The sequence below is a fragment of the Ammospiza nelsoni genome, chromosome 8 (genome assembly GCF_027579445.1).
Source record: "Ammospiza nelsoni isolate bAmmNel1 chromosome 8, bAmmNel1.pri, whole genome shotgun sequence".
NCBI lineage: Eukaryota > Metazoa > Chordata > Aves > Passeriformes > Passerellidae > Ammospiza > Ammospiza nelsoni.
This window is the reverse complement of record NC_080640.1, coordinates 22,638,334-22,651,949: the sequence shown is the minus strand read 5'-3', so window position 1 is coordinate 22,651,949 and position 13,616 is coordinate 22,638,334. Positions and strand designations below refer to the sequence as shown.

The 13,616-nt window shown below is 37.8% G+C and overlaps 1 protein-coding gene across 10 annotated transcripts in view; it reads left to right on the top strand.

The window, feature by feature from the left end:
* The window catches only part of KCNMA1 (potassium calcium-activated channel subfamily M alpha 1), a 413,353-nt gene that overhangs the window by 257,490 nt on the left and 142,247 nt on the right, over positions 1-13,616 (top strand). For all 10 annotated transcript variants that reach the window (XM_059477360.1, XM_059477359.1, XM_059477354.1 and 7 more), the window contains exons 7-9: positions 2,147-2,222; positions 4,092-4,262; positions 5,912-6,003. In XM_059477360.1, coding sequence (XP_059333343.1) covers positions 2,147-2,222; positions 4,092-4,262; positions 5,912-6,003 — 339 coding nt within the window. The remainder of the gene's footprint in view (positions 1-2,146; positions 2,223-4,091; positions 4,263-5,911; positions 6,004-13,616) is intronic.

The following is a 13,616-nucleotide window of genomic DNA, read 5'->3' as shown; positions in this document are numbered from 1 at the left end:
TTAATATTTAGTGCAATTGCAGGGAAATTTTCTCCTCCTTTTCTCCAGTAAGAAAAAAAATTACCGTAACCTCTAAATGAAAATTACTCCTGGAATTGACTGAGATATGAGGATTAAAGGAATGTGTATTATTTACACAGTGAGCAGAAAGGCCATTCCAAAAGCTGGATCCAGTGAAAGAAGGTGCACAATGCAAAACCAGGGACTGCAAGGAGACTAGTAAAGTGTTAGGTGATTATTCGAATATCTGAAAAAAAGCTGAGTATATTTGAAAAGATCCTGTCAGACAAAGCAAAATTTTACAGTGGCACTTTAAGAGACTCTACTCTGCCAAGGACCCGTTAGTTTCCCTAATTTGAAATTAAATGTATTTCACTCAAGATTTTTTGTTCCCATGTTTTATGGAATTGAATTCTACAGTTTTCAGTTGAAAACTGTATTCTTTTCTAATATTTTTCAAAAAAATCTGCAGGGGCTTAAGCAGGGCTTACAGTAAGGGATTTTGCACAGATGTTAGAAAGAGCTTAAAGAGGGAGAAAATGTTTATGACTAATCCTTCATCTATATTTAGACTCTGGCAGAAACACAGGGAGTATTTCATAGGGGACAGACAAGGCACAGTGTTTAATAAATCTTCAAAAATAAAATGTACCAAACAAGTCATGAAAATAGTTACTATTAATGGGTGTTACAATGATATGAAGAGACCAACAGACACATAATTTTTTATCAGGAACATCTTGTGTTCTAAGCTCAGGTGAAGGATGATAGTCAGCCTTTGATAATGGAGCTTTGCATCAGCATCACTCCTATGATTTTGTTTAATCTGGGAACTCATTGGTTAGGGTTCTGTGCTATAAATGAATGTTACCACTAAGAAAATAGGGAGTTTAATCAACCATGGTTTAAGAAAGAGAGAAATAGGGAGTATATTGATGTTGGTGAACGCTAATGACAAGACTGCTGATATGCTATTTTATTTTTGAATACAGTATTCTTTTCGTCTGTCATATTAACCAGTCATACTCTATTTCTTGTACTCCCATGTGTCTACTAACTGTAACTTTTAAAATATCTTTTAAGGACCTGTACCAGCTAATTGTACTGGTTATTTTGTTCAGAAAAGGATTTTATTGTCCTTAAAGTGGTTATAAACAGAATCATTAATTCTACCGCAAAATTAATACTGCTAACAATGATAGTGATTTTTTTTTTCAATTTTTATAGTTTTTAATGTATTGCTTTAAGGATAATTGTGGGGTCTTTTCTGAGGTGTTATCTTCTTATAAATATTTACAAAAGCAAGAATAGGTAAGATTGTTTAAACACAGTCATACATGGACAGCAGTTCCTGATGTTACTGTTGAATATCCTTCTTAGGACAGTGATTTTTGTAAGAGAGAGAGCAGGTTTTATTTGTATTTCCTCCAGAAGATTTTAGAGTATGGTGTTTTCCTGCAAAACTGAGCGAGGTCCTTGTTTCAAAATCCCTTCTGGTTAGAATAGGGAAAATACTACTCAGTGTGACTAAAAAGCATTTGCATATGTTTTTGGTGGGTTTAAATTACACTTTTTTCTTTTTTTAGAGAAAACTGTGAGTGTGAAATATGAAATACTCTACTTTCATGTGAATTTTCCCTAAAGAGTTCCATAGGAACAAGCAGAATAATATGAAAATACTTAGGACTTTACACAGGAATTGTGAAATACCTTAGTTCTTTAATTTAAGAATCAGTTTTCTCATGTATTTTTTATGTATTTACATGTGAATAATTCAGAGTGTATAGCAGTGAAAAATGAAGAGGTGAGTGCAACTGAGAGGCAACCAGATTACCTGTGAAAAAGCATTATTTATTTCTAGTAGTTTGCTTTTGACTACTGATGTAGCTAAGGTTTCTGTTTGGCTTTCTGCTCCCATTCATTGGGACTTTCTTTTCAAGCTATCTAAATTATGAAAATATGAACTCTCCAAAGGAAAAATAACACATATTATACATAAACTTTTGAATAAGTTTTTTAGGGAATCTTCCTTTTGGGAAATAATCATCAGGTTCTTGAGTCTAAAGTTTGCAGTTGTATACAGGTACCTATAAAAAATATGTGACAAATCCTAGTCTAAGCTCCTATTTGCTTTGTTTATTTCCAGTAATTCCATCAAGCTAGTGAATCTGTGCTCTATATTTATCAGCACGTGGCTGACAGCAGCTGGGTTCATACATTTGGTGAGTGCATTTGCAAACACTTGGTTAACTTTTTCTGCCGGACCGCGGGCTCCGAGCTGCTTTAGTGCTGCTCTGGGTAGTGCCGTACCCCGTCGGTAGAGTGCAATAAGGAGGAACCCCAGCTCCCCGCGATAAGGGGCCATGCCAGGTCTCCGCAATAAGGAGCCGTGCCAGCTGCCCGCGATAAGGGGGCATGCCAGCTCCCCGCGATACGGAGCCATGCCAGCTGCCCGCGATACGGAGCCATGCCAGCTCCCCGCGATACGGAGCCATGCCAGCTCCCCGCGATACGGAGCCATGCCAGCTCCCCGCGATACGGAGCCATGCCAGCTCCCCGCGATAAGGAGCCGTGCCAGCTGCCCGCAATAAGGAGCCGTGCCAGCTGCCCGCAATAAGGAGCCATGCCAACTCCCCGCGATAAGGAGTCATGCCAGCTCCCCGCGATAAGGAGCCATGCCAGCTGCCCCCAATAAGGAGCCATGCCAGCTCCCCGCGATACGGAGCCATGCCAGCTCCCCGCGATAAGGGGGCATGCCAGCTCCCCGCAATAAGGAGCCATGCCAGCTCCCCGCAATAAGGAGCCATGCCAGCTCCCCACAATAAAGGGGCATGCCAGCTCCCCGCGACAAGGAGCCGTGCCAGCTCCCCGCGATACGGAGTCATGGCAGCTGCCCGCGATAAGGAGCCGTGCCAGCTCCCCGCGATAAGGAGCCGTGCCAGCTCCCCGCGATAAGGGCATGGCAGCTGCCCGCGATAAGGAGCCGTGCCAGCTCCCCGCGATAAGGAGCCGTGCCAGCTCCCCGCGCTAAGGGCATGGCAGCTGCCCGCGCTGAGGCCCGCCCGTGTCCCCGAGGAGGCGGGCTGCGGCCGCGGCTGCGGCTGGGGCTCAGTCCGGCCGTGCCCCGGCGGCGGCAGCGGCGCGGGCGGGCAGCAGGGGGCGGTGTCCGCCCGGGAACGCCCGAGCGAGCCGCGCTCGGCCGGAGCGGCTCCCCCGGCTGGCTGCGCACCAAAGCTGCATCCAGCTGGGCAGGAGCGCGTTCCAACTCCTTCTCTTCTTGCGGTGTCAGTCGTCTCATGTTCGCCCTCGTGAAGATGCACAGAGGTTTTGAGTGTTTTAATTTATGGTCTATTTCTCATTCACGTCGAGTCGTATTTTTACACTCCTCTGAGCAAATGTAGCGTTTTGATCTAAAAACAATACCTTTTTTTCCTAGTTTTTACCAAACAGCACAACACCCCTTAAATACTACATCTAGAGCAGGGGAATGCTGTTTTCTAGGATTTTTCCTTTGCTTTCAACAAAAGCTTTTCTATTCCACTGTAGGAATACTCCAACTTCTTACTATGAAGGAAATTTTAGATGGCACACTCCTTTCCCACTGACAAATCTATAATTTTATCTTTATGGTGACCGGCTTTTTGAAAAGGTAGTAGCATTCCACTAAAGGTGCCAGTAATGCCTTCAATGGAAACATAATCTTTAAAAAAAAAAACTGAGGAATGTAATTGCATAAAAATTAAGATTTACTCTGAAAATATTCTGAACACATTTTTATAAATGAACTTACCAAACTACATGAGTAAGTTACATTATTTAGTGGTGCCTGGAAAAGATACTTCCCATAAACGATCTGAGTAGCAAGGCTGTATATACTGGCACAAGAACTGCAGTGTTCTATTTGGCACAGGGTCAGGTTCTGTATTTGATGAAAATAAATCACAGGAAAGCACTCAGAGTTTGTATTATATGCCAAATATATATCTATATACACACAAAGGCACATGCATATATGGGTAGAGTTAATTTGAGGTTAATTAGAGTCAGTTATAATTAATATAATTCATTATATGTTTTCTTGTACATTGTAGGTGGAGAACTCAGGGGATCCATGGGAAAATTTCCAAAATAATCAACCGCTAACATACTGGGAATGTGTTTATTTGCTGATGGTTACAATGTCCACCGTTGGCTATGGAGATGTTTATGCAAAAACAACCCTTGGTCGCCTTTTCATGGTCTTCTTCATCCTTGGGGGATTGGTAAAAATTCTTCTTTATGTTCTTCTTAGTACTCCAGTTACCTTAAAACTTGATCCTCTATATCTCAATGTTGTAATTAAGGGAACAATAATATCTGGATTATTAAACAAAAATTAATTATAAAACATTAAAATATGTTTAATATGCATTTTTTCCTGTAGATAAATATTTTGGTAGAGCTTGTCAAATTAGTCCAGAATTAGTCCGGAATTAGAATTTTTCAAATCCATTAAAATGATTAATGCATGTGAATACATGAAGTGCCTTAATATTTCAACATAGAATGTTATTTGTAGTCCTCTACTTCTTAGTGACTGGCTGTAGAGCATTTCTGGGGGTTGCTATTGATATTTAAAGGCACTTTGCGGTTTCAGAGGTCCTACCCACCCTTCTGTGTTCCTTCCCAGAATTCCAACAAACACTGTGGCTTTGGACTGCCTTAAAGAGCAGCTTGCCTGATCCAGATGATGGCAAACCACACTCCCTTTAATTTCAAACATCCTTTCATGTCATGTAGTACAATTTTAGCTCACAATTTATCACATTAATTGTGAGCTTATCCTTTTATAACACCAATTTCTCATGTTCTTTGTCCTGTATGTGAATAGCGCCCAAGTTACTATCTGTCTTGCCGACTTTTCCATTATTTGTCAGTGCTAGTAATATTACACCTGTTGCAATGTTCTCTGAACTAGCCAAGTTTATTTTAGTATTTACCCTGCACAAGGTGAATGCTATGTGGGTGACTTGTAATGTCTATTGTGCCCATGCACACATTTGTATATTGTTACCTTACCCTCGTCCATTGGTTTCACATATACATACATCTCACAGAGGTGCTGTGTATATAACCAAGGTTATGAATGCCATATATTGGACACACACAGATATGTATGAGCATTACATATATGCATTCTCATCTCTGTTTATTGACATGTGAAGACTAAGATCATGTCAAATGGCAGTAGCTCTTCGAAGTATCCAGCCACAAGGAAGCTGTTTGTTGGACAAAACATGGCAGAATAATTTTTATTTTCTCCTCAAAACCTTTTTTCTATCACATGTTATTCCAATCCTTCTAAACCCAAGAACTTTTGGAAAAGTTTTTTTGGGGGGCGGGGGGGGTGATTTTTTTGTTTCTTGATGGGGACATGACCCCTGATTTAATCTTTTTTTTTTTCTTCTTTTAAATTCTTAGAATGGGGGGGAAAGTCTGTATTTTAAAACAGAAATGTGACAGTAATGATAATACTTGGCTTTGGTTTTTTTTTACAGTGGGGCTTGGATAGGTTTTTTCCCCCTCCCTTCTTCAGGAACAAATAGACAAAACTGGTTTTTGTGACTAGATACAAGTTTGAAGTAATTTTGTTCTTGTTTTGTTTTACATGTCCATTTTTCCTCTTTTGACCATTTTCTTTATTTATAAGGTGTGTACCTTCTCCAATATCAACTTTTACATTGAGCCTTCTTGTTTTGTTTGATAAGAAATTTTTCATTTTTTTTTAAATTTTATTTTTAAACAACTGCATAGATCTACTTCTTTTGCATTTTCAGATCTTAAAAATATATATCTTCTGAAAATATTCATCATCCCCCTTTCTTTGGCCTCTCTTTTTAGTCTTTTCTTCTGTCTCCTATCTTCTTCTTAGGCCATGTTTGCCAGCTACGTCCCTGAAATCATAGAGTTAATAGGAAACCGCAAGAAATATGGTGGTTCCTATAGTGCGGTTAGTGGAAGAAAGTAAGTATCCCAAGAGGCTCTGCTGCCTCTGCTGCAGTAGAACACTCTCTGCATGCCATTTTCTTTTTTTTTTTTGTGTTTTTGTTTCATGCATGTAGGCAATGTTTGCTCGCTACGTGCCAGAAATTGCTGCTCTCATCCTTAATCGGAAGAAATACGGCGGAACTTTTAACTCAACCCGAGGCAGAAAGTAAGTCCAAAAAGACCAGGTGTGGCTGTGGGACTCTAAAGAGCCCCTGAAGGTGGTAACAGCTGACTCACAGCTTGCAAGGCTGTGTTCTTTGACATCAGATGTTACCACTGGAGAGTTATCACACTGTAATTAGAGACCTGGGCTGTGCTATGGTACAAGTCACAACATTTTGTCCCTTCTTCAAGAGAGCCTGGATTCCACTCAGAGTACACTGACACACCTTGTAAAAAGTACTGCTGTTACACATGCAGTTCACTTCTGCAGCAAGGGTGAATTGTCACTCCACCATTTTGGGCATCAGAATATCGTGAGGTTTGTCTCTTAACTAAGTGACCATGATAATTGGCATGATCTTCAGACAACTCAGTTCTTGAGAAAACTTTGTTTTACTGGATGCAAAATAGGAGATAATATTTACCAGTTTGTTTGGTTGGACTGACTATGTAAGAAGTCTAAGAGCCTTTTTTCTCCATGTTCAACCAGCAGATTCAGATCTCATACAACTTTTTCTGACCTTCCATGGGTATTGCAAACTCTCATGAGTTTAGAATCTGTGACCAGGCATTTTAAAGCAATTCTCTTCCCTGTATCACATTAAGCATATCTGAAGAAGAGCAGGCAGTAACCTTAATATCAAAACAGTATGGTAAAAAACCCAAACCTACTATTTTTACCTGGTGGCAAAGGTTACATTTTATTGGACCACATTACCTCATTACATTTCTATTGAAAGCCTGCTTGTTTTTTTGACCAAGTTAAAGCTAGCTCTTTCTGGCATTCCCAGCTCCGGGACATGCTGAGATAAAGCCTTTACTGAGCTAGCTGTCCTTGGCCATATAGAGAGATACAGCACAATATCACCTTTATTGTTGCCATCCTTCATTTCATTACATACCATTGTGACATCCACTGGTAGAGTATATTTGCCCCAAAAGCCTCGTCATACAGAGAGTCCTTTTCATATGATAAAGTACTGCAAGAAATTTATTTAATGAATTGTTCTTCCTACTTTAAGGAAGATATTTTTTACTTTGTTCCTTTCAAATCATCACCCATGCAACATATTGTTGAAGTGGATTATGGGTTTGTTGCTCCTCTCTGTATAGCACAAAGACTGTAAATGTCCCAGAGAGCTAATTCTAGAGCACTTTTTTGTATCACTGTTTAGATAAATCAAAGTTTTAAAAGTAAATGTAACTATACTATTTTTTGTTCAATAATACTCAAGCAATTAGATAGGAAACTTCAATATGTGCATTTATTGAGATACCCTCAAATGTCTTAGGTAAACTGTGAACACTGATGTTGGAAACTTTCATCACTTACCTAGACAAACTAAATGCCTTGATTTATTTCTGGGAATGAGTAGTATTGTTAATTTCCCAAAATATTTATTTGTCACAGAGGCCAGAACAGTTTCATATTTATATTCATACTTGTTTTCTCAAAAGAAGTTTTTCAAACTCAGAACGTATCTCTCTGTTTTCAGAGCTCTAAAAGAGTTATAGCAGAGGGGAATATGGTTAAAAACCTGTTTTGCACACAGGGTTTGTTCCTCCCCTTCTACATTGTCACTAGTACCCAGCATTGCTCAGATGTCTCTAAATTTGGACCTGATCTTCAGTCAGAACCCCACATCCTGAAAAGCTCAGCTTCAGATTACAGGCTTCTGCTAGCTTTGGGGCGTGCTTAATTTTATTTTTTCACTTTTTTTTTTTTTGGTCTTTCTTTGTATGCACTGTCTGTTTGTTTTTATCTCACTCTGTCAGTGCTTTCTCTGCTGATCTCTACTGCTCATATAATTTATTGCTTGAAATTCATCTCTGTCATCAGCATAAAAACTGTTCAATTTACTTTTTGCATTGTTTTCTGGTTCAATTATTAATTACTAAGTAGTTTAAAGATGTCCTTTGCTCATGTGGGTCTTTCATCAGAGAATCTAAGCTTGAGAACTGCACAGTAAAAAGCCATTAGGACCCCTTGTTTGATGTTGCTTTTGCAGTCAGTAGAACAAGATTGATGAAATGTTATGTTTGGCCAAAATTGAAGTTTTCATTTGGAATTCAGTGTTGAGAGAATGGATTGTCAGAACCAATAAGTTTCCTTTGCTTGGGATATGGGCATGTGGTAGTAATTAGCAGTATAAGGTCTTTAGTTGAGCAACCAAGCATAGATTCTGGCAGCAAAAATAATGAGAAACTACTGTTGTTCTTTCTCTAATGTCAGAAAGTTTCCAGATTAAATACATTTCCAATATGAAAACAGCTGAATTTTGGTGAAAGATATAGTTTCAGCCCTTGAAACAGAAAATGTGTGTACTTTTTAACTCTGTACAAAATACATTATGATCCCAGTACATGGACTCTGCTTTGTTACATCTCTATATCTGTTTATACATTGTCGTGCTTTGTTACAACTATATATTTGTTTATATATTGTCATGGTTTAACCCCAGCTAGCAGCCATGCCAGGAAACAGCACAACATGTTGCCTCCTAAACTCAGTGTGTAATAACATGATTATTAAACATTTAGGTCAGAAATTAAAACCAGTGTATGATTATGTATGTTGTTTTGAGTTTTACACCAAGTGAGTTTAATACTACGGAGAGCCTTGCCATGGAATTGTAACTATAAAGGAGCTAGAACGTAGGCATAAAAATTATTGATACAAACTTCACTAACTAAAGAAGAGAAATAACAAACATCAAATTTGAGCTTACATTTCATTTTGCTTTTCAGCCAATGAAGTCCCCAGAGGATCATAAACTATACAGGATTCATTTTGCATAATAAAGAACCTTATTTTTGGTTTAGATGAGACCCATACATAGAAACTTTAGAAATAAAAGTAGTTTGTAGACTGTTATCACTGGTTAAACTTACTAGATAATAGGTTCATTTAGTTGTGAAAGTCCAAAGGGAATTTTTTAGATTTTAAATTGAGTTATAATTTCTGCTTTATAATATTATTGTAAAGAGACTTCTAAGAAACAGGAATGTCTTCATAGTCTTCCATTGAAGTTTCACCTTCAGCTGTTAAATGAACAGCAGTGCTTACTGTTGCATTTATACCAAAATACCTATACCAATATATCTATACAAAATTTATTCTGTATTTACTAATTTACTTTTCAATCAAGATTGTTCTTGTTCTATTTCTGTATTTGTGTGTGCATTCAATCAGGCTGGATTTTAACTCTGTGAAATATTTTCCAGTTGAAGATATTAATTTATCATAAATCAGCATGCACAAAGCTTTAGAAAGCATATGGAAAGAACATTTGTAAACCGATGAACTCAGCCTGGATAACTTCCTGAATTTTTCAGTCTTTACATTGAATTAATGACTTCTAATTCCACGGACTAAATTATTTTGTATTTTTTATGCAATCCTGCTATCAAATCCGATGCAAAGTCTTTGTGGGGGCAGGAGGCAGAAGGCGGCTTTGCGTGAGCGGCTGTGGCGGAGCGAGCCCCGAGCGGGCTGAGCAGGGAGCTTGGGCCGGAGGAGCCGCTGCGCGCCCTTCCCGCCCGACCCGTTCTGGGCCCTGCGTGTTTGTGTAGACTGCTTGCTTTGTCACCATTGCACACGTTCATGCTAGACTTCATTACAGATTTAAAAGATGTAAAAATGAGTTATCCAGAGGCATTGTTGTAGTTAATATGTAAGATTAAAAATGCCTTTTAATGGAATCACGGTCCTTTACTGTAAAAGGTATTAGAACCTCCTGTTTCTCTTCTCTCATGGTCTGCTCTGTTTCCCAGAGATTTCTACAGATTTCTTAAATTTACAAGCCATAAATTACCAAATCATCAACATATCAACAGGAATAATCATCTGTTAGAAATTCCTTCCAGAAGGAAACATGGGATTCAATAACTAAACTTCACAGAGGAAAATAAAAACTGTAGACAGATAGATATGGTAAACAGAAAGAAAAACAGATAATTCAAGTTGACAGGTCATATTGAACTCATTAGACATTTGAATTTCATTACAAATTAGAAAAAAGAAAAGTTTAGGCTTAACCAAAGAAAAGGTCCATTTGCTGCAGTAATGAGAGGCATAGCTCCAAAGAAAGTGACATTAAATTCTTATATTAAATAATTTGATGCAATATGTAAGATATTATTTTTTCAGTGGGATGAGAATGTAATAAGAGAATGTGACATGGATTACATTATGATCCCAAGGGTGTCTCTATTTCCCATCTGCTAGCCATTCTTCTAATCCCACTTTTTTAAATGAAATTTCACTTAGTGATAAAGAAAATCTGATGAGTGTTAAATAGACTGACAGATAGAAGAAATAGGCGAAACTTCATTTTTTCAATTTTGTGTGCATATTCAACTATATCCATTCTTTTGAAAGTAAGAAGGAAAATGTGGGAAGTGACATATAAGAACATTTTGACTTTAAAATGTATATTTGAGGTCTCATACCACATTCCACTCCTACAATAACAGCGCTTCTTTATGTTTCAAGTTGAAGTTTTAAAAGTTCCTTTTCTCTGAGTAAACTTTGAAAAACCTCTTGGGTTTGGCACCAAATAGCAGTAGATGCTGTTCAAATTTTGACCCAAGAAAGACTGAATCTGGTTTATACATCTGCTGATCTACCTTATTCTACAAACTGTAAAGTATATGGCATTCCAGGCTGTGTAATGTGAGATGGCAGAAGTGATGAATTGTTCAGCAAGTTTTAGAGACTTGCTTTCAATCAGGTTCTGTTGCAGAAAATTGCTCGTGACATTTTGGGATTATTTTTGTGGAAAGAAATGCACTGGCTCAGTTCATGGATGAAATGCTCAAAAGTATGAAGATCCTTTCCTAACCTCCTGCATTGCTTACAAAGGATTTAATTATTTTTTGACTCATTGAGCACTTAAAAAACATGTAAGGTGATTTGAAAATGAGTAATAATGGGAGAAAACAATGTATTTATTAGAAACTACTTTCAGTTGAATTCATAAGTAAAAACAGGATGGCTTGTGTGTGTGTGGTATCTGCCCCACAAAATGTTACAAAAATGAAATCCAGGGTTTGGAGGGATTGGGACAGTCAGTTAAGGTCTGTTTGCAAGCGAGATGCTAATGCTGGAGGTGTAGATTGCCCCTGCGTTTAACTGTAAGCTTTCCAGTATGGGCTCCCTGTGCATGCTCTTCAGTAGTTTTTTCCTTCTGTTTATAGTAAACTGCTCACTTTTGTCTTCTGGTGATAGACATGTGTTGTGCCTAAATGTTGTGGTATTTTTCATAAAAGCAGAAATACTCTAAATAATATTGCCATTCAGACTGAATGAAAGAATGAATATTCATTTTAAGCTGTAGTGGAAGTCCCCACTAATCCAGACCCTATAAGAAACAAATCACTGTACTTTCACTTTATTATGGCTGATTTGGAGGTGTGCATCAGAGAAAGAATATTAACTTTTTAATTGGTTTATAGAGAAACATTGCAAAATTCCTTAGGTCATGATCATAAAAATGCAAGATAAGTTCATCTAGCTGTAGCTGAGCAAAGTTTAAACAAAGCAGGCCAGAGTGAGTCATGCAGGATAGCATGCCATTGCAAACAGACTTGGATGAAAGCTCTAATGTGTCGTTTAAACAAAGAAGTGTGCTATTTATCCTGGATTAAAGGAGCTGAAATGCACTCTTGTATTGGTCACAAAGTGACTTAATATTTGCATCAGATGAAATTTCAAATGCCTGACATGAACAATTTCCTGTTTGTGTTAATCTGCTGTAGGATCCAGTAGGGTTCCAGTGATCCACATACTGTGCACCACATACTGAATGGAGCTTTCTGAGGGCTTCCTGGTATTACCTGATCCCTTTTTCTTTATTCATGAATTAAGGGAGAATCCAAAGGCACGGAACCTGGTGGAAAGAAAAGATATTTCATGTCAGAATTAAGCACATCAGCAGCACAAACACACTCTGGTTCCTAAATAGCTGACAGTTGAAGCTATCATGTCCAATTTACAGAAATTAAAGGTACCTGAGATACGTTTTCACATACTTCAATTACATCTCCTCTGACAGTATGGCCATATGCTTGTGCATTTTTAATGTTCACACATATTTTAGTTTCTGCAACACTTCCTGGTAACTACAACACTTCTTTTGATTTTTAGTCCTTCAGGAATAAAGAGAATAATAAAAATCCACTTTTGGACAGTTGCAGGAGAAAAAAATTATAAACTTGCTTGGCAGTCAGTTTGCTATATCCTTTAATATACTCTGTTTGTCTCCTTTAAACTAGGAGATTTACAGAGCCTGATGGGAGAATCAGATTGAGAAATTAGCTTACACTTTAATGATTTTTCTACTGTACACGTTGGCTTCGTAAGAGATCATTAGAGGACCGTCATGTTTGGGCTCAAGTCTTCTGTGAAAAAGAAAGGGAAGCACTTCAGATTGTGGCTGCAGAGCACTTACTACTCTAACAGAGTTAATCTGAGAGGGCAGTTTATGTTGAAATAAGAGAAAGTCACAAAAACACACACGAAGTTTTGAGCTGAATTATCAGAATCCTGAGTAATGTTTGGTAAATCATGAAAAGCACAACCATCTAGAAATGTACTGTAAACCGGTATGTTTAAGAGTGCATATCACTGATAGATAAACAAGCAGACCACATATACAGTCTCTGTTGACATTTTTGGACTTTTTTTTTTATCAAGAAAACATGACTGACATCCATCATTTCTTTGAGAAAAACCTGTTGGACTTTAAAAGCTGCTGCCTGCTTCAAACAGAGCAGCCTGTTGTTGGTATATAAAGAGTTTAGATGGTCAGTAAATGAAGGAAGGAGCAGAGTGCTAAGCAGAAATACCATGAAAAGATCTGAGCATATGTATTTGATATAAATATCATAATTTTATAGAGGCATCTAGAGCAATATGCACCCCACTTCCTTTAGTTACTTGACAAGTGAACACCAAGTATTCAACTGAATACTGAACAGAATTTTGTATTCGTTATTGTTGATTTATTGAAATAGACTAGTTGAGTAAGTCTTTTCAGGTTCTTTATACTTATTCCAGTAAAATGGATGTTTTTTGCAAAATAAACAGGCTAAAGATTTGCATTTTGTATTGTGTCCTGTGAAGGAAGAACCATGCAAAGATCCTTTTTTAAGAATCCCATTCAGAGTGGATCTGTTTTCATTTACAGTGCTATTTACATGGTTTAAGTGTATGTTCTCAATTATCTCATGCCAAAAATCTAGATGTTTTAACTTTTGCTCATTTCATTGTGTTCCTTACTGAAACAGTTTGTCTCCATAGTAGCTTTGCATTTTCTGTCTCCATTTTTGTTTACCTTATAAGAAGCTGGAGGATTTTTAGTAAATTCATCATTATGTCAATACTAGGTTGGGAAAAATTAGTTATCATAGAGAATTCCAATTAT